This window comes from Alligator sinensis, unplaced genomic scaffold (genome assembly GCF_000455745.1).
Source record: "Alligator sinensis unplaced genomic scaffold, ASM45574v1 scaffold773_1, whole genome shotgun sequence".
NCBI lineage: Eukaryota > Metazoa > Chordata > Crocodylia > Alligatoridae > Alligator > Alligator sinensis.
In genome coordinates this window covers 1,026,209-1,054,049 of record NW_005842403.1, presented here as the reverse complement: position 1 = coordinate 1,054,049, position 27,841 = coordinate 1,026,209, and the positions used below count along the sequence as shown (strand labels likewise).

General features: G+C 45.2%; 1 protein-coding gene across 8 annotated transcripts in view; it reads right to left on the bottom strand.

Moving 5' to 3' along the window:
• PPP1R12B (protein phosphatase 1 regulatory subunit 12B) overlaps positions 1-27,841 on the bottom strand; it is a 182,070-nt gene that overhangs the window by 121,883 nt on the left and 32,346 nt on the right. For 6 of the 8 annotated variants that reach the window (XM_025211372.1, XM_006029902.3, XM_025211376.1 and 3 more), the window contains exons 1-5: positions 26,308-26,331; positions 12,757-12,887; positions 8,440-8,558; positions 3,170-3,329; positions 533-677 (exon numbers count right to left, since the gene is read on the bottom strand). In XM_025211372.1, coding sequence (XP_025067157.1) covers positions 533-677; positions 3,170-3,329; positions 8,440-8,558; positions 12,757-12,887; positions 26,308-26,316 — 564 coding nt within the window. In that variant the 5' untranslated portion in view covers positions 26,317-26,331. Of the gene's footprint in view, positions 1-532; positions 678-3,169; positions 3,330-8,439; positions 8,559-12,756; positions 12,888-26,307; positions 26,332-27,841 lie in introns of those variants that run through there. The other 2 variants (XM_025211373.1, XM_025211374.1) reach the window with 1 other exon arrangement.

Genomic DNA, 27,841 nt, shown 5'->3' with positions numbered 1-27,841 from the left:
AAGCATTTCACACCAGTGAATATAGGCAAACAACCCCCTCCTCCAAAATACCATAAATATTGGGAAAGGCATTATTTAAAGTGAGGTGGATGGGTATATTTAAATATATAATAATATGCAGCTCTGAAAGTAGCATGTAGTTTGTAACAATTTTTCATTCATACACACACCTTCCTCACCTAAGCGTGTCTGCCAACTTCTCAAACCACTGATATCTGTCCATGTTTAAGTGGTCAAGACCTAACTTCTAACAGGATAGGGGTTAGTTTACATTCTCCTCTCTAATTCCTAATCCTTAAGATTCACCTCACAGCGTTCCCAGCAGTGACCTCTAAAAAATACAATTTTTTTTAGTTAAAACTCTTTGTTTTATTTAACTCATGTAACAAACTGCATTGGGCAGCATGTCAGACTGCTGGGCTGAATGGGCAAGAAAGGCTTGAGTGTATCTCCGTACAAAAAAGTTTAGTTTATTGCTTCCAGAAACTCAATGCAATTCTAATGTTGCCTTGACAGTATAATGTTCACTAACCAGCTTGTTCCTGATGTCCATATCACACAATGCCTCAGCCAAGATAGAGCAAGCTTCTTTTATTCCCCAGTGTGCAGCAGCATGGAGAGGAGTCCAGCCATCATTGTCCTGGACATTTAAATTAAACCCCGCTTGGATCAAGAGCCTAAGGAAAGAAATAAGAATGATTTCCCTACTCACAAGGTTCATACCATGTGACACACAACAGGTAGCATGGTAAATATTTAACTGGCTTATATTTTCATTCATACTTAAAGAATCTTCTGGGCATGTTTACTGTCATAACAGATAAGGGACAATATGACAAAAGTCAAGTCCCTTCCCCTGTACACTGCACTAACCACCTGAAATATACCTGTGTGGTAAAAACCCGCTTACATGTGCTGAATGGCAAACTGGCTTTGGTGGAACCAAAAAGGGAAAACCAGTTCCCTAGAAAGACATTGTATTCTAGTCTGGGATCATCTGGCCAGATAGCTCCTGACACTTGGAACTGTTGGGTACAGCACACAGGGAGAAAAAGTAGTTGCAACTGCCACAAGAAGCCAATCAAGGCCTTGCATACCAGAAATCCCATTATTCTAAATGATACGTTGTGTACAAAAGTACTAAATATGTTCTGGGCAGGGGCCACTAAGCAAACAGCTTGAGGACAGAAACCCTGCAAGGACCAAACAAAGCTACTGTCGAAGAAAGAGGGTATTTTGACAGTGCAGAGTGACTGGCAAGTTTGGAAAAACCTTAGGCAACAGCACTGTGAAACACGAGAGCAGCAGCAGTCTAGGGAAGCCTACATTGGATAAGGAGGACAAAAATGATCTCTGCAGCCTGGGGACATTCTGCATAACAGAGCCAACACAAACCCTGAGCAGCTTAAAAAACAGAAAAGTCCCAGTAGAGGCCATAGTAACAAAAAAACAGGTGATTTCCAGACTAGAGAAGTCGGACACGGGCCCTACCGCAGATCACAACTGTACTCTAGGGTCTGTAAAGAGTCAGTGGAGGCAGGACTACCAAGGGGGAAGCAGTTACTGCCTGTGACTGACCAATGAGTTAATGAGAAACAACACACAAGTCAGATTTCAAAAAGGCCGAGTTAATGAACAAATACAACACCCTCATCAGGATTTCAGACAATATAACAGTAGACAGGACTTCTACAGTAAAGCAAGTCTTTTTCCCAGGCAGCTTTTCTGACATTCTCCTTCATAACTGGGTGCCAGTGTGCTTGGCAAAAATTCTTAAGGTCAAAATTTTCTAAAATAGTGTTCAAAGTTCAGTCCTCAGGATATTATTGTCAAAGATGCTTAAATTATTTGGGAGCAAGTAAGACCACCTTTCAGTCACCATGCTTAAGCATCAAAACAGACTCTCAGTTTCAAAGATGCTGAGAACCACCCAGAAGCTTAAATATTTTGGGAAGTCACAGCAGAATCTCTATGGTCTGAATCAGTTAACTGATCATAAGTGAAGTATGCTGCTTTCATAATGCTATCAATCCAGGAAGCAAAGGTGACATTTGTGCTGCTTTTACACACATGCTTCACTGTGTCAAACCATAAAGTTACTGTTTGAGACATCAAAACAATTTGTTTCTTTATGAAAACTCAGCTGAAATGTTTTACATCATTGAGTTCTCACTTGAACCTGATTATCCAGCAGGAGAAAGGGAGGAACATGGCTGAGACAAAAGCCTGAGGTCATACAGCAATTCTGTACCTTATTCAGAGTTCCCTAGCTCCTGGTTCTCTGCTGTTTGGGTTTGGTCCTGAGACCTGAGAGTTGACCCTGCAATTGATAAAAAGACTAAATCCTGTTTCACCTCCATGTGCTTAAGCGGCACTTACCTAGTCCCCTAACTAGATCTTTTGGCTCTCATGCACAGGTTGAATTCTACTTAGCTATATATGTCCAGCACTTTCCTGTTGAGCATGCTTAGTAGGCCACACTCTGGCTGCACAGATGCACAGAGAGTAGCACTGCTCAAGCACATGTTCAGCACTAAGTCTCAAAATTGTAGTCACCAAACCCCACCCACCACACTGGCAGATGCTTGCTGCCAGAGGATGTGGAGGGCCCTCCCACATTTTAGCCAAATAGCCTTGCTGCCAGAGGATGTGGAGGGCCCTCCCCCATTTTAGCCAAATCCCCTAAATGATTAGGTCACTTGCTGAGGAAGAAGGAAACCTGGCTCTATACCCCCCCTGGCCCAGAGGGGTTGCAACCTTCATCTACTGTTTCTTGTAAAAGTGCGCTAACAAGAGGCTAAGCATTAAACAATGGACTCTACAGACATACTCCTGAAGCCGGCCTAGTAGGCAGCCAGAAAGGGAAGTGAAGCCAAAAGGTGAACACACCAAAGAGAAGGTAGCTCAATGAGATGGAGACTGCACTGGAAAAAAAGGGGCCCTGCTTCTAGCCAGGTGTTCAGTATAGGCATCATTTGAGCTACTTACATTTATAAATGAAAAATAGGAGTTCGATGCATAGCTCTTCAGAGCCTCCAGAAATACCAACCTGGAACCTTTACCGCACTGCCCCACAAAACAAATCCCACCCTCAACTGCAGCACTAGAAGCATCCCACATTTCAACAAAACTGAACGCTATGCACTGACCAATACAAAGGAGTTCTTACCTCATAACTTCAGAGTAGCCCTTTGCTGCAGCTACATGAAGAGCAGTGGCACCTGTGCGGGACTGCTTTACAACTTTAATTTTCCCACTGTTTAGCCACTGCCGTGCATCCTGCAGCATTTGTTGCTCTTCCTCTTTTCTTGCCAAGTCCAGATCTAGTCCTATAGAAGCAGAGGACAACCAGTCAAAAGAAAGGCTCACATTAATATTTTCATACTACATATAAAGCAAGTCTAACATTATTTTTGACCATTTAGCAATATATTCCACAAAGTTAGTAAAAGTTTTCTATGAAGTAGGAAAACTGCTGCATATACTCTATGAATACAGAGGTTCATAGAAAAGTGGGGTGAAAGGGACCTCATGAGGTCACCTAGTCCAGCACTGTGCTCAAGTCAGTAATCATCCCTGACAACCACCCCAGTCAAGTGTCTGTCTAACCAAGTGGTTCTCAACCTCATTAGACTCAAGGCACCCTCAGAAAATGCAAGCTCTGTTTTCACTCATTTTTTGACCACAGAAAAACAATAAAGCACTACTTCTGCTGAGAAAAACTCAGAAAGGCCACAACAGGTCAGAATATTTTTAACACTACTGATTTCTGTTTGATATCTCTGGGTTTATCTTGTAAATTATGTTTGCACACTTAACAGTGCTAAGATTGTGTGGTATGCTGGGGCACCCGTGAAAGACTCTCAAAGACCCTATGGTGTCATGGCATCCTGCTAAGAATCACCGGTCTAACCTGTTCTTGAAAATTTCCTGGGATGGAGATTCCACAACTTCTCTCGGTAACGTGTTCAAATGCTTAACCACCCTCGTAGTCAGAAAGCGCCTCCTAATCTCGAATTTAGATTTCCTCTGGTGCAATTGGAGGCCATTGCCCAAGTCCTGTCCCTTACAGGAGTTTGAAAACTTATTGAATCTCCTCCCCAGTTTTCTGTTTTTCAAACTGAATAACCCAAGCTCTTTCAGTCTTTCCTCATAAGTCATGTTTCCCAGGCCTCCAAACACTTTTGTCACTCTCCACTGAACTTTTTCCAATTTGTGCACATCCATCTTGAAGTCTGGGGCCCAAAAACTGGATATATTACTTCAGGTGAGGCTTCATCAGTGCTAAAGAGTGGAAGAATCTGTGAATCACTTCACTTGATTTACAAGATTTTGTATTTTCAAATTTGGCAGCAAGAAGTTAATAAATCTATCAAATCTAGGGTTGTACTATCTGACCAGACAACAACAGACTTAGTACATCTATTTAAATAAGCAAAAGGTCAAGGTAACTACAGGCCTGTTACTCTGACCTCAACACTATGCTGGCTTTGGAACAAGTTTTGGAAGAAAAAGACCTGGAGGTAAATGAAAAATGGGACTGAATACAGCAAGGATTTACCAAAGATAAACTGTGCCAGAATAATTAAATGCAACTAAATTTTTAGATAGAGGAAATGTGGTAAACCTCATTTGGACTTTGGTCAAGCATTTCATAAAGAGTCAAATAAATTAGTTAAACCAGAGAAAATACAGCATAGTACAAAAATTGCTAGCTGCACCTTTTCATGATGTACAAAAAGGAGACAAGCTGCCCTGAAAGGAGAAGTACTGGATTAAGAAAAAGTTATTACAAAAGTCCTTTGAGGGTGGGTCCTGGAACCAATATAGCTATTTTTTGACCACGGCACAAGAAATAGAAGCTTATGAAATTTGGTGATGACAGGAGACATCATTTAACTCAGAGGTGGACCAAAAAGTAACTGAATATAGAAGAATTATAGTAACTGAGGGCTGGTCAACTACAAAAGTTAGGGGAGGAGATGGATCTTGATTTACAGGTTAATCTCAGGATCACTGAGCCACCAGTGTGTGGCACCTATAGTGCAAATATACCACTAAGGCTAGGGACAGACATTACACATAAACCTGTTTAAGTGATCAGAAACTGGTTTAAGTCTGTTACAGAACAGATGTTCAGTGCATATAAACCCGTTTGAAAATGGCTGAACCTGGTTTGAGATAAACCTGGTTGAATGTAGTATCAGACTTAACTGATTTGGGTAAACCAGTTCATGCAATGTCTGTACCAGACCCTTTGCTGGTTTAAGTTAAACCAGACACCCCCAGCATCCCGGCATACTCTCTGGGCTAGGCGCTCTGCTCCACAGCAAAGCTGGCCCCTTTCCTCTGCTCCCTGGCCAGAGTTCTGCTAGAGAGTTGCAGGCACAGCAGGGTCTGCTGACTTCCCAGTGTTCCCTCCCCACCATCCTCCTTAACACTTGCTGCTTAAGCAGAGATCCTTTCCTCCTCTCTCCCACAGCATGGACTGTAGCCAGCATGGTGGTATGCCAGCTAATGCTGTGTAAGACAGATAGGACAGTGTCCGCTTAGGGCTTTTTGGAGGTAATCAACAACTCAGATGGTAATGTCCCTGCATTCCTTCCTTTGGAAAAAAGCTATTTAAGAGCTTGTAATGAGCAAGGCTTTGTTTTCTGATTGGGTGTTAAATGCTGATAACAAATGCTCTGTTATTGGGGGAGGGGGGTACACCCCTCCCTAATCACAGAGACTTGCCTGCCCATGCCCACGGTCAGTTCAGCCCTGGGGAAGGGAGGCCTCCTTTAGTGCCCCCCAGCTTCTAGCCTGAGCCACTGCCGGCATACACCTACATTTCTGGGATGTCTGTCTGGTTACATAACTGATTTAGCCTAGCCAGGTTAGACTAACCTGCAAAGATTGAATCAATTCAGGCTCAGGCTTTCTGAATGTCTGTCCCTAGCCTAAGAGAGTGAGGAGAGGTGTTTTGCACAAGGCACTGGGTAAGACCTCAAACAGATCGCTGCATATAATTCTGGTCACCCATGTCCAAGAAAGGTGAATTCCAGTGGGGACAGGCACAGAGAAAGGCTCCTACGATGATCAGGAAGTACAGAGCCTGTTTTATGAGGAGACTAACAGAGCTTGGCTTTATTAGCATAGCAAAATGGAGACCGAGAAGAGATTCAATCACTCTACGAATACCTGAAAGGGATAAACAGCACCAAGGAGAACTATTTAAGCTACTTGACAAAGATGGCAGAAAACCAAAACAGGAATGAACTAGCCATAAATAAATTAAAACCAGAAATTAGAAGATTTTTACCATCCAGACTGGTCTCACCACACTTATCAGAAGGGGCTCAAACATGCTAACTTACCATTCTCTAACTTATAAATTCCATCTGAAAGTACTGTGTTATGGTTGCTTGCAGTAACAGGGGACTAGTCCCTATAACAGGGGTCAGCAACCCCTGGCATGCGTGCCAAGCGTGGTACGCAAGGCCATTTTGCTTGGCACGCCACACCCAGCCCCGGCTCTGGGTAGCTGCTGCCAGTGACCCATGCTGCTCCCAGAAGGGCTTGCAGCGTCCCAGCTACCTGCTGGGAGCAGCCCAGGATCCTGGCTGGCAGCAGCTCCCCAGAACTAGGGCTTGCTGCAGCCGGGAGGCTCCAAAACAGCTGTGCCTGGCTCTGGCACCAGCTCCGCACCGGTGCGTGCAGGCATGCCTTGGAGCAGGCGGTTGGGGAGGGGTCTGAGGCAGTGCAGCCCTGGTCTCTCCCTCGCTCCCGGCGTGGAGGTGATGAGCCCGGCACAGCTGTTTGCACTCTGCTCGCTGCTTGCTGCAGCTGTCCCGAGCCTGGGCTAGCTACAAACAGCTGCACCGGGCTCATCACCTCCATGCTGGGAGCAGGGGAGAGACTGGGGCTACACTGCCTCAGGCCCCTCCCCCACCACCCACTCCAGGGCATGCCTGCATGCGCTGGTGCGCAGCTGATGCCGGAGCCTGGCACAGCTGCTTGGAGCCTCCCAGCTGCAGCCAGCCCCCACTCTGGGGAGCTGCTGCCAGCCAGGAGCCCGGGCTGCTGCAAGCCCTGCTGGGAGCAGCCCGGGCTTCAGCAGCTACCCAGAGCCAGGGTAGCTGCTGTCAGCCACAGAGCCTGGGCTGCGGGGCATGGGCTTTGGGTGGGGGGCAAGGAGCAGTAGGGCTGGGGGCAAGGGGCACAAGCAGGGCATCCTGCCATGTACCCCTTGCCCGCATTTTGTTTTTCTGCCATGCCGGCACACCTGCACCTTAGGCATTATGGTGTTTTTTGGCACTCCGGCCAAAAAATGTTGCCTACCCCTGCCCTATAAGATCCTACCTCAAAGATAATTTAGGCACAAAAGTAGTCAGCATAATGCCTAAACAGCGTATGTGGGTTAGGGCTGGATTCATTCCAGAACACAAAACTAAGGCAGCACCAACATCATTAGTAAGCTATGCAACAACTAAGCTGAGTTAAATAGGTCTTGTTTCCAAGGGAATACAATCAAACTCAAAAAAAGGTTACATTTTCCATAGAAACTCCTGGTTGAACCTTCTAGGCAGGCTTTCAAGTTTCTTTCTAAGCTACACAATTACAGCTTTCCAACTGCTAGTGAGAACTAGAAAACTTCCTTTGGAGGCCAGAGCTCCACCAATTAGTCAAGAATTTAAGTTTTCGTTTTTTATAAAGGATGAATTTCTAACCACTGTGGTTGCTTCAAAATTGGAAGGACTGCAGTGGGATCTTCCTAAGTCTACAAATAAACTTGTTTAAATGACTCTACTTAGAGCTCTGCCATCTTGCAGGGGTAGTCATACTGCAAGTGCATAGCTATACCAATTCAAAAACAGTCAGGGCAGAGAGCGCCCTAGAGTTTACTGCATATTTAGGCTTTATCTGTATGTTGGCATGCTAACAACAGTGTTGTTACATGGATGGAAACTCCTAGCAGAAACAAGTCACTATTGTAAAAGGCAACCTTACACCAGTGCAACTCATATCACTTTCAAGCGAAGATATGCTGTACAACATACAATTACTTTTTGTATTAATGCAGTCTACAAATATTAGATGTGTGCACCAGTGAAGACAAGGCTTGTCACTAACCATGAAGAACCAGGTTGCCATATTTTTTTTCTTGCTTAGAATGGAGTGAAAATATTCTAATAAGTCTCATTGAAGAGAACTTTTACAGACACTAGAGAACAGAATTAAACCTAACCCAAGAGAAAAAAATACAAATCACAACCACCCACCCTTGTAACACTTGTTGTAATACCCTGCTGTCAATATTAAATTGTTCTGCTGCTCTATGGGCCAGGGATCAGTTTTGTTTTTTTTTTTTATCAGGGTGCTCAACCCACGCAGTTTCCTTACCAAAGGTCCCTACAGATCCAAAGAATGCACATTCAAACATTCAGCTGCATTTACCTTGTTTCTTTACTTGCTCCAAAAGCAGGTCCTTCATGGCTGCTTCCTCTGCAATGTCAGATGGGACTTCACCTTCACTGTTCACAGCAGCCACATTGGCTCCATGGCTGATTAAGTACCTACACAGTTAAGACCCATACCAATTTATTAGACTTTGTGGCCAGAATTCAAGTGAAAAACAGCAGACTGAACAGCAGGAAAGAAAAATTTTGCTTTCTAATCCCAGATAGTTTTACTTGGGACTTGTTTCATAAGCCTCAATTTCAAGTCGAAACACCCAGCTACTAATTGTTAAGGGCTCTCTCCTCTCTACTCAGAGGTCCATGCAAGCAGTTGCTAGTTCTATGCGATGTCAGTTGCTACTTGACATAACTAGTCAAAAAGCCCCCAGTTCATTTAGCAATATGCCTGTGCTGGCACTTTAAAAGGAGCTTTGAACAAGCAGGACTGGTCTTCAATACATTTTTTATATTTGTCGCATTCTTTCAGCCTGCATGTGTTTTGAATGCAACAGAGAAGTAAAATTCTGGAGCATTTCACACATGCACACAGGATGGGAGAGGGGCAGGAAAAGATTCATAAAGGTAATTAGTATTCAAAGTTTCTAAGTAATAGGATATCTAAAGCAACAAACATCATAAAAATGTGTTTTAAACACCCTAGAAACTTCTGTATACTCTGGGTTCAGATGCAAATACGGCAGCTGTGCCTCAAACAACAGATTCATTGCTCTTATTAGCTACATGTTATCTTGGAAGGTGTTTCACAACGCACAGAAATCATGAAAGCATTTGTGCCAGAAGTCTGCTATTTTGTGTCTGAATTCCCCCTAAATTGCCTCAATTAAATGTTATGCAGCCCAGTTGGTGTTCCCTCATCCTAGTTATTTCTACAAAAAGAAGCATGCCATTCCCCATTGTGTAATAATGCACGGGCCACTAAGAGCCAAGGATAAAAGTCACGTTTAAAAAAGCAAGGAATACAAAAGTCATCCGTGTAAAACAATTTTTGGGTTACGATGCAGAGTGAAGGAGCAAGTAAGGTGCTAACAGCACTTTTTCTTCATTTGCTCTTGTACATGAGCCAGTCTGTTTTCAGAAGCCCAGCTCAAAATGCAACTGCTTAGCTTTGCAATTCTTTAATTCCAATTATTCTGTTTCCCTAAACAGAACCCCACAGTAAACTTGTTAGCTCACAGCAAGTACTGGGGAAGATCTTCCAACAGTAGATAAAAAGGTTATTAATCCTACGTGGGCAAAGTGAACATCGTGAAGTCAGCATTAGTTCAATCCTTGAAAAAGCAGCAAGCATGCTCAGAGAAGTGAGAAGCTTCGTGAGAGCCAAGGCTTTTACTGGGAGATTTTGTTTAGTGGGCTTTTAAATATCTGATTTTTAAAGAACCGACTAGACCAGTGGTTGGCAACCTTTTACCACCATGGACCACTAACCCATCCCCTACCACAGGCCACAGCCTCACACTCCCCAACAATAAGCAGATGCTACAAGGAGAATAGATAGAAAAATGTCTTTTGTACCTTGGTCTCAATACTCAATGCCTTTTTTATCTTGGTCTTCACAGGCAAAGTCAGCTCCCAGAGTACTACGCCGGGTAGCAGAGTTTGGCGAAAAGGTGAGTAGCTCTCAGCGGTGAAAGAACAGGCTAGGGGCTATTTAGAAAAGCTGGACATGTACAAGTCCATGGGACTGTTTGCAATGCATCCAAGGGTGGTGAGAGTGTTGGTTGATGTGATCATAGAGCCACTGGCCATTATCTTTGAAAGCTCGTGGTGATCAGGGGAGGTCCCGGACGACTGGAAAAGAGCAAATTTAGTGCCCATTTTTAAGAAAGGGAAGAAGGAGGATCCAGGGAACTACAAGCCAGTCAGCCTCACCTCACTACCCAGAAAAATCATAGAGCAGGTCCTCAAGGAATCCATTTCTAAGCATTTGGAGGAGGAAAAAGTGATCAGGAACAGTCTACATGGATTGTTGGCAAACTGATTGCCTGCCTTCTATGATGAAATGACTGGCTTTGTGGATGTGGGGAAAGCAGTGGACATGATATACCTCGATTTGAGCAAGGCTTTTGATACCATCTCCTAAAGCATTCTTGCAAGCAAGTTAAGGAGGTGTGGGTTGGATGAATGGACCTTAAGGTGGATAGAAAATTGGCTGGATAGTTGAGTTGAGGACAGAATAAGTAGTGATCAATGGCTTGATGTCTAGTTGGCACCCAGTATCAAATGGAGTCCCCCAGGAGTTGGTCCTGGGGCTGGTTTTGTTCAATATCATCATTAACAATCTGGAAGATGGGATCCCTTAGCAACTTCCTCACCAAGCTGAGGGAAGTTGTAGATACGCTGGAGGGTAGGGCTAGGATTCAGAGTGACCTACACAAATTAGAGGACTGGGCCAAAAGGAATCTCATGAAATTCAACAAGGACAACTGCAAAGTCCTCCACTTAGGACAGAAGAATCCCATTCACCACTAAAGGCTTGGGACCAACCAGCTAAGCACCAGTTCAGCAAAAAAAAGACCTGGGGGTTACACTGGACGATAAGCTCGATTTGAGTCAACAATGAGCCCCTGTTGCCAAGAAGGTTAACAGCAAACTGGGCTGCATTAGTAGGAGTGTTGCCAACAGGGCAAGGGAAGTAATTCTTCCCCTCTATTCAGCAGTGGTAAAGCTATATCTGGAGTACTGTGTCCAGTTTTGGGTCCCCCACTACAAAAAAAGATGTGGACAAATTAGAAAGAGTCCAGCAGAGGACAACAAACATGGTTAGATGGCTGGGGCACATGACTTCTAACGAGAGGGTGATGAAACTAGGCTTATTTAGTCTGCAGAAGAGAAGACTGGGGATTTAATAGCAGCCTTCCACTACCTGAAATGTGACTGCAAAGAGGATGGAGCTAAACTGTTCTCAGTGGGGACAGATGACAGAAAAAGGAGCAAAGGTCTCAAGTTACAGCAAGGGAAGTTTAGGTTGGATACCAGAAAAATCTCTCACTAGGAGGGTGGTAAAGCACTTGAATGGATTATCTAGAGAGGTGGTGGCATCTCCATCCTTGGAATTTAAGGCCTTGCTCGACAAAGCCCTGGATGGGATGATCTAGTTGGGGATGGTCCTGCTTTGAGCAGGAGGTTGGACTAGATGACCTTCTGAGGTCCCTTCCAACCCTAATTTTCTATGAATCTATGAAAAAGGCAACTGCTGCTGCCAGATTCCCTGAGTTGCACTGGGCCAGATCTACCCTATCAACAGGACAGATCCAGCCCATTAGCCATACACTGGCAGCTCCTATACTAGACAAAGATGGCTTCTCCCATTTTATATTTGTATACTTACAGTGAAGAAATCATAAGGAAGAAGGGATCACTAAACCATCTGATCTGAACACAGTGACACTTATTTTAAAAGAGCTCAATTAACAGGTACTTTCATCTCCTTTTCCATTTTTGTCAGACATGGAAACACAGGATTAGATTTTGAAGAAAAAGGAATTGTGTCAGTAGCATATGGATGACACAGCAGCCCAGAAGTTCTTGCTTCCCTGTAGAGGCTTCAAGCATACTTCAAGCTGTGTTATTCTAATGCCCCATTTGTTAAATTTTAAAATGATATTAAATGCAATTTCTCTGCAAACCCATCATAAAATGTTAGTGTGAATGTAAATAAGAAGTCAAGGTTTACAGTGATGCCAATTCATCTCAATTTCAGTTTTACATCTGTGCAGTGTATTTAAACACATGGGTTTTACACTGCACTGAAGTACATCAATATAATTACCCAAATGTATGCTTCTTTGATGTACACAGACAGACCAGATCAAAAAAATATTTCGTTAACAATGCTCTTTTTAAATTTAAAAATTGTGCACGAGTCCTCTGACAGAGGGTGCATACCTGCTCAGCAACTAGTCTAGCTGCAGCCAATTTGTGCTTTGCTAGATTTCCCCATGCATTAATATTTACAGTTGTCCATCATCATGCTTCGCTTTTGCTCAGCACATTTCACCAAAAATCTGATGTTGCTTAAAGCACTTCATATGTATTCAGAAGCACTGGATTAGATGACCCCTGGAGCTCCCTTCCAACCCTGCTTCTCTATGAACAGAATTCTATGAAGCAGACTTATTTCATCTTGCACCCTATCCTTGAAAATTAGAGCATCAACATCAGTATGGCACTTTTTTTCCCTGTTAACTTTGTTTCCATGATATGCTGTTTAGTCAGAAAAGCCACCACTCTGAAGGAGGAAAAGATGTGGAAAGTTGTTACTATACACACCCCTGACAGCCTGAAACTCACTCACTCTGCTATATTCAGATAGCCACAGGAAGCCACAGCATGAAGAGGGGTCCAGCCCTCATTATCCTGTTGGTTTACATCCGCTCCATTTTCTACAAGGAACTTCACCATGTCCAGGTTCTCGTCTATACAGGCCTTGGAAGAGGAGGAAGAGAAAAAAAGAAGAAAAGAAAGAGTGGCATTAAACAGAATGAACAACTTAAGTCCATCCGGTAAAGGTTTGTCTATATGAGAAGTTAAGACATTAAATAAAACTACGAAGTTCACTTATACACTTTCACTTAACAGCTTTGATTAGTCTTAAACTCTGAGTGCCCCAGCATAAGTCCTAAACTTCCTTATACCTACCTCTCATACCTGCACATTTTGTTTTGGTCTATTCTCTCTCTCCCTCACATTCCTATTAATCAGGAGAGGGTAAACACCCTATAAAGGGATCCCTCGGTACGAGTCTTAGAGGAGCTTGATGGAATAGCAAAGTTGGGCAAAGTTGTATATTTACTTAGATCAGGCTGTTCCAGAAAAACGTCAATGAAGTAAACTGAAGCGCAAGGTAAGCCAAAGTATAATTTCTAAAAAAAAGTCCTAAGAGTCATTCTTGCAGTAAAGCAGGACATCAGCACACTGAATATTTTTCTACTTTACTTTCACTGTGGAGTCATCTGTAGAGTTTTACCAAGGAGTCCTGCGTATAAACAGCACTCTGACTCATTCATTTATTCCAAGCAGTATCTGTTTACTGATTAAAATGAAGACCATTTGGATTTGCTTGTGACGCAAAGCCTATCCTGCTACTGAAATATGAGTGAGATTATATATCATATGCATCAAAGAACATTCCACTTGACAGAATCTTTATCAGTTAAGATATTGGCAGAAAAGAACTCAGCTTAGCTGTCAGACTCCAAACTAAGTTTGCAGAGCTAATGTAAGTAGGAATAGCTTGCCTTGAACATAAAGCAGGTTCAGTTTGGAAACTGCTTACAGACATGGACCCTCAAAGGCCATTTACACAACTGCTTCTCAAACTGACCCAAGATTTAAAGGTTTTGTTTCACCATGAATATAATTTTGATAACTGCAGCCCTTTATCTTTGACAAAATGTATCCAATAGCTGACACAGGAAAAATTCTTCCAGGAAGTTTTAAAATGTTTTGAAAACAGGCAAGTTCCAAAAGAGACTATTTGAAATTTTAGACACAGAATCACAGAAAGTTATTACCATTATTTACTCAACTCCAAGACAACGCTTCTCTCCCATTTAACATGGGAAAAAGCATCCCTCATCTTGAAATCGAGGACAAGGTGATGGTGGAGAGGGACGGGGAGGAGCAGCTGCTGCGGGCCCGACTCAGAGTTAGGGCAAGTGCTACAACTACTGCCTCCCTGCCACAGCCTCCCCACCCTGCCTCCCCTCCCACTGACCCTCCACTGCAGCGGAAGGCGGGGGGGAATGACTACAACTGCCCACCTGCTGCTGCCGCCAGTGTCTGCCAGACCCAGTCCCATTGCCTAGGCACACCAGCCTATCCACCCTGCACCCACTGCTGGGGGCACCAGGTGGAGTGGGCGGGTGGGGTCTCCATGCAGACTGGCCCAGGACCCCTGCAGGCAAGGTACGCTTGGCCAGGTGGATGGGATGGGGCCATGGGTGGGTGGGGAGTGGCATCTGGGAGCAAGACAGGTGGCTGGGGGTTGGGATTGTGGGGTGGTGACAGCACAGGGCCGGGGACTGGGGCACACGGCAGAGGTGCAATCTGCTCCCGCCATAACTGGCAATCATCACAGGGACATTGGGGGAGGGAATCACAGCTCTGCACCAGGCCCCAGCCCAGAACTGTCACCACCACACAACCCACACCCTGCCTGCTCTATGGAGTACCCCCAGCAGTAGGTACAGGACAGAAGGGCCTGGGGCCAGATGGGATCAATTGCCCCCTTCACATTCCCCCACCCTTCGCACTGGGTCAGCGCCCCCCACCCCACCCTACAACACCTCACCAAAACTCCTTAAGCTGCCCGCCAGCCCAAATAATTGCTTACCCCGATGTACACTATAGGAATCCACAGGCATCCTATAGGACCTAATGAAGCCAAAATACCATGGCTGTGGTATCACAACCTGAGAAGCCACTTTCTCCTTTAAAAAATAACCATACTATAGCAGACCACATCACTTAAATCTTTAGGTTTAGGTTAGTAAGGAATTTATTCCCAAGATCCAAGCTGTTAAAACTATACAGCAGTGGAGCATACTCCCTAAGGGGAGATAAGGAACATCCTTCAGTGAAGTTTCTTCCCCCAAGAGGAGACCAGGTTTGATAGGGACAGTTTAGGAACAGAATTACTGCATGGGGCTGGACCTGGACTCTTACGGTCCTTTTCAAGCCTATGATTCTAGGCACCTAAGCATGCAGGCAGTTTTGTGGACAGTTCACTTGGACTTAAAAATTTAAGATGCCTTTAACATGCTTTTGAAATGTTCTATGTCGTTTCTGAGTGGGACCCTAGATCTTCATAAAAATTCAATCCAGTGTTTCCATCAGGCAAAGTATACTCTGTACATACATGATACTAAACACAGACATTAAGTTGTTTTGAGACATGGAGTAAAAATAGACCGCATTGCTTCAAAATTCGAATTTAAAGTTGGGAGAACCCAAACTGCATACTTCCAAGTTTTCTATTTTTTCAGTGTAACAGCTGCCTGCAAAATACAAATTATTTTTTAATTTGAGATAATACTTCTCTACCCAAGTGTCAATGGAATTGAGATTATAACACAACTTAAGTATTACATTTTGGCCAGGAAATACAGGTATTGGGAGCTTTTTTCAATTAAACTGATTGCAGCTGAAACTCTTGTATTGCTCTAATAGAAAGCAAAATGACAGGAATTTTAAAACCTAGTTATGTCAGCTCTCAGACTACTGCACTGGCCAGCACAGTTTGGGGAGGAGGTGAGCAGCCATAAGTACTGAAAAAACAGGTTAGGGACTACTTAGAAAAGCTAGATGGGTACAAGTCCATGAGGCTGGATGGGATGCATCCGATGGTGCTGACAGAGTTGGCTGAAGTGACTGCAGAGCCATTAGCCATCATCTTTGGCAATCAGGAGAGGTCTCGGATGATTGAAAAAGGGCAAACATAGTGCCCATATTTAAGAAAAGAGAAAAAGGAGGATCCTGGGAACTACAGACCAGTCAGCCTCACCTCAGTCCCTGGAAAAATCATGGAGCAGATCCTCAAGGAATCTATTTCTAAGCACTTGGAGGAGAAAAAGGTGTTTAGGAACAGACAGCATGGATTCACCAAGGGTAAGACATGCCTGACCAACCTGATTGCCTTCTATAAGATGACTGACTCTGTGGATGTGGGGAGACCAGTGGATGTGGTATACCTTGATTTTAGCAAGACAAGGTTCCTTGGGTGAATTTGATATCTTTTATTAGACTAACCCAAACGGTTGGAGAATGGTTATTAAGCAAGCTTTCAGGTTCAGAAACCCTTCGTCAGGCTAAGGAAGCTTCAGCAGTTGGTGATTTTAGCAAGGCTTTTGATACAATCTCACACAACATTCTCTCAGGCAAGCTAAAGAAGTACGGGCTGGATGAATGGACTTTAAAGTGGATAGAAAACTAGCTGAAGCATTGGGCTCGGAGAGTAGTAACCAATGGCTCGATGACTACTTGGCAGCCGGTATCAAGTGGAGTGCCTCAAGAGTTGGTCCTGGGGTTGGTTTTACTCAAGGTCTTCATCAATGACCTGGTAGATGGCGTAGAGTGCACCCTCAGCAAGATGACACCAAGCTGTGGGGAGTAGTAGATACACTGGAGGGTAGGGTAGGATTCAGAGAGACCTAGACAAAATTGGAGGATTGGGCCATAAGGAATCTCATGAGCAGGGATCCTTGTTTTCTCCGATTTAAAAAGCATCCCCAAATTTTTGGTTTAAAAACAAGTAACCCAAAATCCACATTTTTCCATGATTAAAATTAAACACCACTAATAGAGAGAGCTATATAGTGGTGTTTCATTTTAATCATGGAAAAATGTGGATTTGGGGTTACTGTTTTAAAACCAAAAATTGGACATTTTTTTAAATCAGAGAAAACCAGGATCCCTGCTCAGGAGCTTCAACAAGGACAAATGCAAAGTCCTGTCCTTAGGATGGAATAATCCCATACACTGGTACAGGCTGGGGTCCGACAAACCGGGCAGCAACTCTGCAGAAAAAGACCTGGGGGGTTACAGTGGACAATAAGCTGAATATGAGCCAGCAGTGTGTCCTTGTTGTCAAGCAGGTTAACATCATATTGGGCTGGATTGATAGGTGTGTTGCCATAAGTTTGATGGAAATGATTATTTGCCTCAATTCAGCGCTGGTGTGGCCACATCTGGAATACTATGTTCAGTGTGTCGTCCCCCCCACCCCTAGAAAGGAAGTAGACAAATTGGAGAGAGGCCAGCGGAGGACAACAAAATGGTGAGGGGACTGGGGCACATGACTTATAAGGAAAGATGGAGGGAATTGGGCTTACTTAGTCTAGAGAAGAGGAGATTCAGTGGGGACTTAATAGCAGCCTTCAACTCCTTGAAGGGTGGTTTCAAAGAGGATGGAGCTGGACTGTTCTCAGTGGTGGAAAATGACAGAACAAGGAGCAATGGTCTCAAGTTGCAACAAGGGAAGTTTAGGTTAGACATTAGGAAGAGTTTTCTCACTAGGAGGTTAGCAAAACATGGGAACAGGTTACCAAGGTCATGGAGCTCATTTTCCTGAAAAGGCAGGGTATGGAGCCCAAGGAGAGATGGTAGCTTGAGCATTAAGAGGTGCTATGCTATATGAGAGGTGGTGGAAGCATCCTTGGAGGTTTTCAAAACCGATCTAGACAAAGCTTTGGCTGGGATGATCTAGTCAGGATGGTTCTGCTTTGAGCAGGGGTTGGACACCAGATGACCTCCTTAGGTCCCTTCCAACCCTAACTTTCTATGATATGTCTGTCTGTAACAACCATGTAACAACCATGGTCTTCCAACTAAATTAAACTAAAAAAAAAACGTTGGAGTACTGCATCCAGTTTTGGGCTCCACAATTTAAAAAGGATGTGGAGAAGCCTGAGAGAGTGCAGAGGAGAGCTACGCGCATTATCAGAGGTCAGGAAAACAACCTTATAATGAGAGGCTGAGAGTTATGGGATACTTCAGCCTGGAAAAGTGCAGGCTCAGGGGTGATCTGGTGGCCACCTACAAATTTATCAGGGGTACTCACCAGGAATGGGGAAATGTCTGTTCACCAGAGCGCCCCAAGGGATGACGAGATCAAATGTTCACAAACTGCTCCATGACCTTTTCAGGCTGGACATAAGGAAGAACTTCTTTACTGTCCGAGCCCCCAAGGTCTGGAATAGACTGCTGCCAGAAGTGGTTCAAGCACCTACTTCGAATGCCTTCAAAAGAAATTTGGATGTTCATCTTGCTGGGATCCTATGACCTCTGCTGACTTCCTGCTCCTGGGGCAGGGGGCTGGACTCAAAGATCTTCTGAGGTCTCTTCCAGCCCGAATGTCTTTGTCTATGAAATCTGCGAGGCTTGGGCTGCGGCGTAGGGGAGGAACAGAGCCAAAGATAGAGCCCCCTGGCATTGGGGCAAGAATGGGCAGCCTCCCGCCTTATTAGAACCAATTAAGAAACAACAAGGCATGGCAGATGAGGCGGCGGGCAGTTGGCCCAGAAACAGGTGGGCAGACCAATGGCAGACCGACCCCGAGAAAGCCCCCTGTTACATGGTCCTTTTTTGCTCTTTGCAACAGAAAAAAGCTGCTCCATTATTTTTTTGCAAGCAAAAAACTAGTGAAAACGAGCTGGCATTTTCCGAGGGATACCTTGAGGCTAACAAGGAGTGCCTCAAATCTAAAAAAGGTTAAGAATCGTTGTTCCATGCTATATCCTGTTTTGATCTTTACCTGAAAGTTTAAAATAAGCTTTTGGAGTCATATACTTAGGTCATCAGCTCTGTATGTGTTTAATGGAAACAGAGCGCTGCATTTTGTTTTTCACATAAACTACAAAAATAGATATTGCTAACTATAAATGCATAGGCTGAGGGTCAGCTAAGAGAACTGAAAAGACCCTCACACACAATCTAATGGATTAACTGCACTCCAAGAAATCTTTCTAGGTGTAAGAAGGATGGCAAACTTTCTTCAGGATTTCAGGTCTCCTACCGGCCTCACTGACATGTCAGCCCTTGCCCTGCCTAGGTCCTGTGGAATGCATGCTTGACAGAGAAGGGACAATGGTATAACCTCTGCCTCCTCCCCTCCCCGCCCCAACCTGTTCCTACAAAAAAAATTTACAGCAGAGCAACTTGATCCTCCTGGATACTAAAAGGAAAATAATGAGTTAAAGTAAGAATATAAAACTGTACTGAGCGTGCACACCAGTTGGCATTCATTCACCACCCCAACAGGAACTATGTTTTAACGAGTACTCTATGCAGGCAGGTTGTTTTCAGTCTAGAATGCTCAATTAAAGCGCTTAACATGCCGTGATGCATCCTCTAACACTCACACAGAAAAATCCTCCTTCTACCCCTATACATCTAGGTTTCTTAACGGGCCTTTTGCCCAGCACTGTGCAATCATGAGACGTAACAGTTATTAGCAAGAATCTTTAGCTAAATATCCATAAGAATAGAAATACAAGAGAAGGTTCAATCTATATGATCTCTTCTGAATTACAACTGAATAAGTACTAGCAGTTATGATGATTTGTATCCGGGAAACAACAAAATACATGAGGAGGAACTTTGTAACAAACACTTATGAAACTGCAATAACACCACCCAACATTCTTCTAGAGTAGTTTGGTAATTCAGGTAATTCTTCCCTGATACCTTATAGGGAACCACTTTTCAGAGGGCAGGCTGAAAATAAGCTCCCAGAAGGTATCTCAGAAGTTGACTGTCTTCACAACTGATGCGCCTTAAAAAAAAAAAAAAAGTCATTTTTCACCTTTGAACATCCTTGCTGTTGACTGTTTCTAAGAAAATGTTAGAAAACTGATGCAGATCCTTCCATCTATTCATCTCACAACCATTCAATTGCTAATATTTTAAAGTTAATTAGTTAAATGCCACAGAAATTCACTAGTGGTCTTACAATTCAGAATACCTTAGTATAGCGGACATACGTCTGCAGGAGGTAGAGGAGGGAACAAAAACCTAACAGGTGGCAAGGGCAAGCTGCTCAACCCCCAACTATTCCCCTGCTGCATCAGTGGGTGGATAAATTCAAGACAACTCTCCAAAAATTAGATTCTATACATGGCAAATGATAATAAATACTGGAAGGTCATCTTAGATTTGGATAAATACAGGGTTACAAACACAAGGCATATTATGAGTTAAAGTTGTAAACTGTAATATTTGTGTTACAGCAATACATATAGGAAAGTCCAAGTTAAGATTTGAGAGAAAATTTTAAATCTTTCATAAATATTTTCATGTTAAAAACACAACCACCTTGAATGACCGTGTTGTTTTTATACACATGCTTCAAAATCATGTCACAGTAATATCTGTGCACAAACTAGAAGCATATTAATATTTTACACTCAGGAATCAGTTTACCCAACCATAGAGCAAGTGCTGGAATTAATCATAAAAGCAAAAAAAAACAAACCGCAGCTCAGCACATGCAGTCATGACACTTTTATAATCCCATCCAGAGCACAGAGTCCATCCAAGATCAGCAGGACTCCACCTTTTGGATCACCACCAGTACCTTACTTTTTGGGGGAGCCAAGTACCAGCAGCCCTCCATGGTTAAATTTAAAAGATTCAACAGTTTTATTGAACAACATGATGCAGCTGTACAAAAAGCCTTGCCCTTTGGTTTGGTGCATGCAGAGTGTTTGGTTCCTACCCCTGTATTACAAAATAAGACAAACAGCAATGTTTACATGACACTTAGGAATTTCTCCAAAGCAATCATAGAAAAGTAGAACTGAAAGTCTCAGTCCAACCCTCTGCTCAAGTATCACCACAATCCAGATCAGCCTATATAAATATATCTAATCTAGTCTTAAAAATACATAATTTACCCTCTCGCACAACTACAAGGCATATTACCCTCAAAACACAAAGAGAACCCTAACCTGCAACAAAGGGATGAGGGCTTTCAGTGACAGCAAGCTTAGTTGAGAAACATAATGCTGCCTCTTCAGCTAAGATGATTTCCTTACAAATCAAAGAAAAAAACCATATCTACTGAATTTTTCTTCCAAGGACGTAACTTTCTATTATCCACAAATGATTCTCACTTTTTTCAGTTTTCTATAACAATACTGATCCCATTTGCTGCATCCTCATATATATGAACTGATCTAAATTTACTTTAGAAGAGGTTAAGAGGAGTTATAATTATGCTGATTTAAAATGCAATTTGAGAATTGCACATTTAGTCTCTGGTTCTTTCATTTCTAAAGTTCAATACACATAATTTGCAAATGGCAACAGAGGAAGGAGGGAACCAAGTATGCAATTTGTGCCTGTCTAGTCAGAGATATTCAGTTGTGCTGACATAAGAAAGGAATTCATTTTAACTTATGGGCAGAGAAAAGTATCAATGACCTCTGTATTTCTGGTTGACAGCCACCAGAAATTCAATAATTTAAAATTATTTTGGATTACTACTGAAGTATTTGTATTTTAACTGTTCTCTATGCAAGTTGCATGCAGTGTCTAGAACTAAGATTGCAACCAAGCTTCTCTATCAGAAAAACACAAAACAACCAAAACAAAATATAATTCAAATATCAAGTATTACCGGGCAAACCTTCAGTCGACAATTCCTTATACTCCATCTGCCCCAGCAGGAAACCAACTACTAGCATTTATTCATAGGGAAGAAGAGCTCAGTTCCTGAAATTGACCGATATCTAATATTAAACTTCTCGCTCCTAAGCAGACAGGAGAGATCCTAATAGGCAGGGATACTATTTCATTTTCTGGTAAACTGTATTATCAAGGTGATCTTCTAGTATATGCTGCATCCTAATGAAAACACACAACGTAAAATGAGACTGCACAACAGAGTCTCTGCTGATCAGCAAACCAGGTAAAAGGTAATCTCCATTTCATCTATACCAGTTGTGCTCAACCTTTCGGCCCCACAAGCTAAATGAGTGGTGCAGAGCCCATCTGCAGGCAAGATCAGGCCATCTTCAGGCCCAGCACCCCCCCCGCCTGTGCCCCCACCCCACAAGGTTGGCTCCTGGGGGCCCAACACCACCCTCTCTCAGCCCCGGACAGCGAGATTGGGCCCTGGGCCCAGTGCTCCCCCTGCACTATGGGATAGAGATCCTGATGCAGCACACAGAGCCTGGGGATCCCAATGGGTTTAGAGCAGGGGTAGGCAACGTTTTTTTGGACGGAGTGCTAAAAAACCCCACTGTCTACCTTGGAAGGTGCCAGAATGCCAGCATGCCAGAAAAACAAAACAAGGGCAGGGGGTACATGGGAGGATACACTGCATATTAGTATAATTAATAATCACACCATGTTGCCTTTTTTTACAGTAAATGCCAGATTTTCTAAAAATTGTAAACCTAGTGACAATGATCATTTTGGACGGAGTGCTAAAAAACCCCACTGTCTACCTTGGAAGGTGCCAGAATGCCAGCATGCCAGAAAAACAAAACAAGGGCAGGGGGTACATGGGAGGATACACTGCATATTAGTATAATTAATAATCACACCATGTTGCCTTTTTTTACAGTAAATGCCAGATTTTCTAAAAATTGTAAACCTAGTGACAATGATCACAGTGTAACGAAGCCATCAACAAGGCCAACTGCACCTTGTCGTGCATTAGCAGATGCATGACCAACAGATCGAGGGAGGTGATGCTCCCCCTCTATGCGGCATTGGTCAGGCCGCAGGTGGAGTACTGCATACAGTTTTGGGTGCCCCACTTCAAGAGGGACACGGAGAATATGGAGAGGGTTCAGAGGAGGGCCACTCACATGATTAGTGGCCTCCGTAAAAGACCGTATGAGGGGAGGTTGAGGGATCTGGATCTCTTCAGCCTTCACAAGAGACGTCTAAGGGCATACCTTGTAGCTGCCTATAAGTTTATCAAGGGAGGACAACAGGGACTTGGGGATGCACTATTTACCAGAGCACCCCTAGGAGTAACTAGCAATAATGGGTGCAAACTAGTGGAGAGTAGATTCAGGTTAAACATTAGGAAGACATTTTTTACAGTAAAGGTGGCCAGAATCTGGAATGGGCTTCCAAGAGAGGTAATATCTCCTAACGTGGAGGTCTTCAAGAGGAGGCTTGATAGACACCTGGCTGGGGTCATCTGACCTAGGTCCTCTTTCCTGCCAGGGGCAGGGTGTCAGACACAATGATCCTTTGTGGTCCCTTCCGACTCTACAATCTGTGAATCTATGAAATAAAACTTCTGATACTTCCTTTAATCTTGTGCATTTGTTTTGAGCGGGTCCCCCCACAACAGCCCCCCAGTCCTGTTCATGCCCCTTGCCCCCCACCCAAAGCCCCTGCCCCCCAGCCCAGGCTCTGTGGCTATCAGCAGCTACCCAGAACCTGAGCCAGCTGCAGCTGGGAGGCTGGAAACAGGTGCTGTCTCCCTGCCCTGGTCCCAGCTGCCTCCCAGCCCCAGCCCTGGGCTCTGGGGAGGCAGCAGATACCGGCTCCCCGCTGTGCTGCCCTCTCTGCCACTTCTGTAGAGCAGCATATGGAACCTAGCAAGGTAGGACACGGTGGGGGGGCGCAGAAAGCTGCCTGCCGCTCCGAGCTCCCCGATGCCCTGGCCACACCTCCCCTGCAGGCGGGGGCAACAGCGAGGGGCACAACCCTGCGTGCTTCCCATGCTGCTCCCGTGCACACAGGGGAAGTGTGACCCGGGCAGCACAGAGCTTGCAGCAGCAGGCAGCTTCCCTGCGTGGCCTTTCTGTGCGCTGCTGCTCCGGGTTACACATGCTGTACTCTGGAGAGCCCAGAGGAGGGCAGCAGGGCCAGGAGCACAGCACAGCTGCTGCCTCCCAGCCCGGGCCTCAATGCATGCTGAGGAAAGTGGCCTTGCATGCCATGCTCGGCACACATGACAGGGGTTGCCGAGACAAGACAGCAAGGGAACAGTGCCACTAGTCCCACAGCACCAAATTTCCAGACCCATGGACAGCCCCAGAGGCTGCATGACACAGCACCATGGGCTGGGTGTTGAGCACCTGTGATCTATACCAAATGGGACCTCATCACCATAAAGATATTGTGAGTGCCAGCAGCTTCAGCTTCAGGCAAAAAAATAAGTTTTCCACAACAATTCAGAACCTTGTAATATAACTGCCAATCCCATTAGAGTTAACATCTTCCAGGCATGCAAAGCAAAATGCTGGCAAGGGGAATGAGATATGAAAGCATGCCAAAGCTGCACTGCACCAGATATTTGATCTTTTTTTTGTCAGTAGAGCAGTCTGACTAGTTTTGGGGGGTTTTTTTTAGTCAGTAGCACTGCTTCTCCCCAGGGCAAGAATTTCCTAGGAATCATAGAAAATTAGGGTTGCAAGAGACCTGAGGAGGTCATCTAGTCCAACCCCCTGCTCAAAACAGGACCAGCCTAACTAGATCATCTAGCCGGAACTTAAAAGCCTCTAAAGATGGACATTTCACAACCTCTCTGGGTAACCTGTTCCAGCGATTTACTACCCTCTGTGTGAGAAAGTTTTTCCCAATATCTAACCTCAACTTTCCTTTCTGCAACTTGAGACCATTGCTCCTTGTTCTGTCATCTGCCACTACTGAGAACAGTCTAGCTCCATCCTCTTTGGAACCACCCTTCAGGTCGCTGAAGGCTGCTATTAAATCCCATGTCAGACTTCTCTTCTGCAGACTAAATAAGCCCAGTTCCCTCAGCCCTCCTCAGAAATCATGCTCCCCAGTCCCCTAACCATTTTCATTAACCTGCACTGGACTCTCTCCAGTTCGTCTACATCTTTTGTGTAGTGGGGGCCCAAAACTGGACACAGTAGTCCAGATGTGGCCTCACCAGTGCTGAACACAGGAAAAGAATCACTTCCCTTGATCTGCTGGCAATGCTCCTACTCATGCAGCCCAACATACCACTGGCCTTCTTTGCAAGGGCACACTGTTGGCTCATATTGAGCTTAATGTCCACTATAACCCTCAGGTCCTTTTCTGCTGAGCTGCTACTTAGCCAGTCAATCCGCAACCTGTACCAGTGCATGGAATACTTCCGTCTTCAGTGCAGAACTTTGCACTTGTCTTTATTGAACCTCATGAATTTTTTGTTGGTTCAATCCTCCAATTTTTCTAGGTCACTCTGAATCCTGGCCCTACCCTCCAGCGTATTTACACTTGCTGAGGGTGTAATCCATCCCATCTTCCAGATCACTGATGAAAATGTTGAACAAAACCGGCTGTAGGACCAACCCCTGGGACACTCCACTTGATACTGGCTGCCAACTAGACATTGGAGCTATTGATTATTACCCTTTGAACCTGACAATTCAGACAGTTTTCTGTCCACCTCCGGGTCCATTCATCCAACCCATAATTCCCTCAGCTTGCATGAGAGAATGCTGTGGGAGACCATATCAAAAGCCTTACTCAAGTCAAGGTATACCACGTCCATTGCTCTCCCCGCATCCACAGAGCTAAGAATGGTTTGGGATGAGTTGGGTATCAGGGAGAGTCCCTTCTTGTCTACTAATATTAGAGGTAGGACTAGCAAACTTGTCAAGGGACAGCATATTTTTTGACCAGTCAAAGATCAGTCAAATATTATAGGAAGGCTTTCTGTAATTAAAGCAATTAGGGATGTAAATAATGTTTAAAAATTAGCGGTTTAAACTTTAATTATATTTGTTAACCATTTAACCGATAACCAGGGACCCTGGTTTTCCCTGACAAAAAAAAATTCCATATTCTCTGATAAAACCCCCAAAATCCGTGGTTAAAATTAAAAGTCCTCCACAATCCCCTAGTCCTGATTGTGTCCCTCACTCCACCAACAGTCCCCCAGCCCTACTGGTGCCCCTTGTGGTGGGCCAGTAGGTGGTATTCCTGTGCCCAACCACCTTCCAGGCTCCGAGTACCTCCCTGGGGGCACCTCACGTCTGGCCGACCCCCTTCCTGGAGCACAAGCCTAGGGGTAATGCTACCACCACCGAGGGTCTGGACTGATCTTGGCCCCATGCCCCTGGGAAACACAGGCCTAGTAGTCCTTGAGGGGTACTCTACCCACTGCAAGAACTTGGGGTACACAAATAGTGGTCTCCCTTAGTCAGCCAAACCAAGGGAACCCCAAGGCATAATCTAAACCCTCTCCCAGTAAGTCTCCCATGCTAGGTATGAGAACTTTATTGGTTACAAAGAGTAGGTTTGGAATAGGGTACAGGGTAGAGCAATATCAGAGAAATTAGAGCAAACTATGGCATGGTAGCCTTTGCTCACACATGCGAGTTACTGCAAGTTATATATCTAATTAGATCTCAAACAGATTACTCACAAATATCATCCAGAGGCAGGTGGAGACTCCCTCTGGAGGCAAGCAAATCCCTGAACATGAGTTTCGAGAGAGAGAGAGAGAGAGAGAGAGAGAGAGAGAGAGAGAGAGAGAGAGAGAGTTTCAGATGGTCCAGCTTCTCTGAGGGTTCCCATCATGGCTGCTGCCCCACCTCCTGGGCAGTCCTTAATGTATATAGACCTTATGACCTAATTTACCTGATCCAATGAAGGCCAGCAGCTGTTGGCTGTCAGCCAACCAATTTAAAATGCATCACTAGTTGCCAGGTAGAGTGACAGGGTCTCTAGCCCCTCCCAATCATGATGACATTGCTTTGAACATAGGGATTTTAAGCCCCCGCCAGGTGTGGGAGGGCCAATCATGTAGGCAGATGGAGCAGGTTCCCCCTCCCTCAGGAACGTACCCAGCTCAGATTACAACTCAGGGTTACCTGAAGCCGATAGGGCCAGGGGTGCTTGCCCTCTGCAGTGACCATGGTAACCAAATTGTCAGCTAGGTAATAAGCCTGAAAGCAGAGTTTGGGGAGAGACTGAGATGGCATTCTGCCACACCCCTCACTCCCCACACATAGCACCCCCAACCCTGTTTGTGCCCCTTGCCCCTCACCCACAGCTCCTGCCCCCCAGCCCTGCTGGAGGCCCTAGCTGCCAGGGCTATGGGGCCAGGGACCCAGGTCTGCAGGCCCTGTCCCCAACAGAAGGCAAGCTGCTGCAGCAGCATGAGCAGAGAGCCAGGTCCCCCCCTGTTGCTGCTTGCTAAGGACTTGGGCAGGGGTGGGGCCAGCTCCCAGCAGCAGTACACACTCCCAGGGAGCAGGGGGACCTGCGCCTCTCAGATCTGTGGAGGGAGCGGGGGCAGGCCGGGTGCATGCTGTAGGCTCGTGCTCCCAGCCCTGATGCCTTCCCCCGGGCCCTCCAGGGAGCAGTATGTGAGACCCAGTACAGCACGGCAGGGCCGCTCATGAAAGGTGCCTGCAACTGCAAGCTCCCCACTGCCCTAGCCACACTTTCCCTGCAGGCACAGGCAGCAGCGAGGGGCACAACCGTGTGCTGCTGCCACGCTACCCCCGTGCACACAAAGGAAGTGTGGCCAAGGAAGCACAGAGCTTGCAGCTGCAGACAGCTTTTGTGCGTGGCCCCGGTGTACTCTGCCACTCCAGGTTGCACATGCCATGCTCCAGAGGGCCCAGGGGAGGGCAGCAGGGCCGGGAGCATGAGCCCACAGTGCACATCCGCCCTGCCGCTGCTCCCCATACAGATCTGGGGGCACGGGTCCCCCTGCCCTCTGGGAGGGCACACTGCCACCGGGAGACAGCCCCAACCCCCACAAGCCATGTGGACTGCAAGTGGTGTGCTATCGGGCCAACTGGACTCTGTGCCTCCATGTGCGGCTTCCCTGAAAGGCTGATATAGCCACTCCAGGCCTACATGCAGCAGGCCAGGCACTCCTGCAGGGAGCTGGCTGGGGGCAGAGGGAACCAGGAGGTGTTGAAGGAAAATGTGGAGTGCCTGCACAC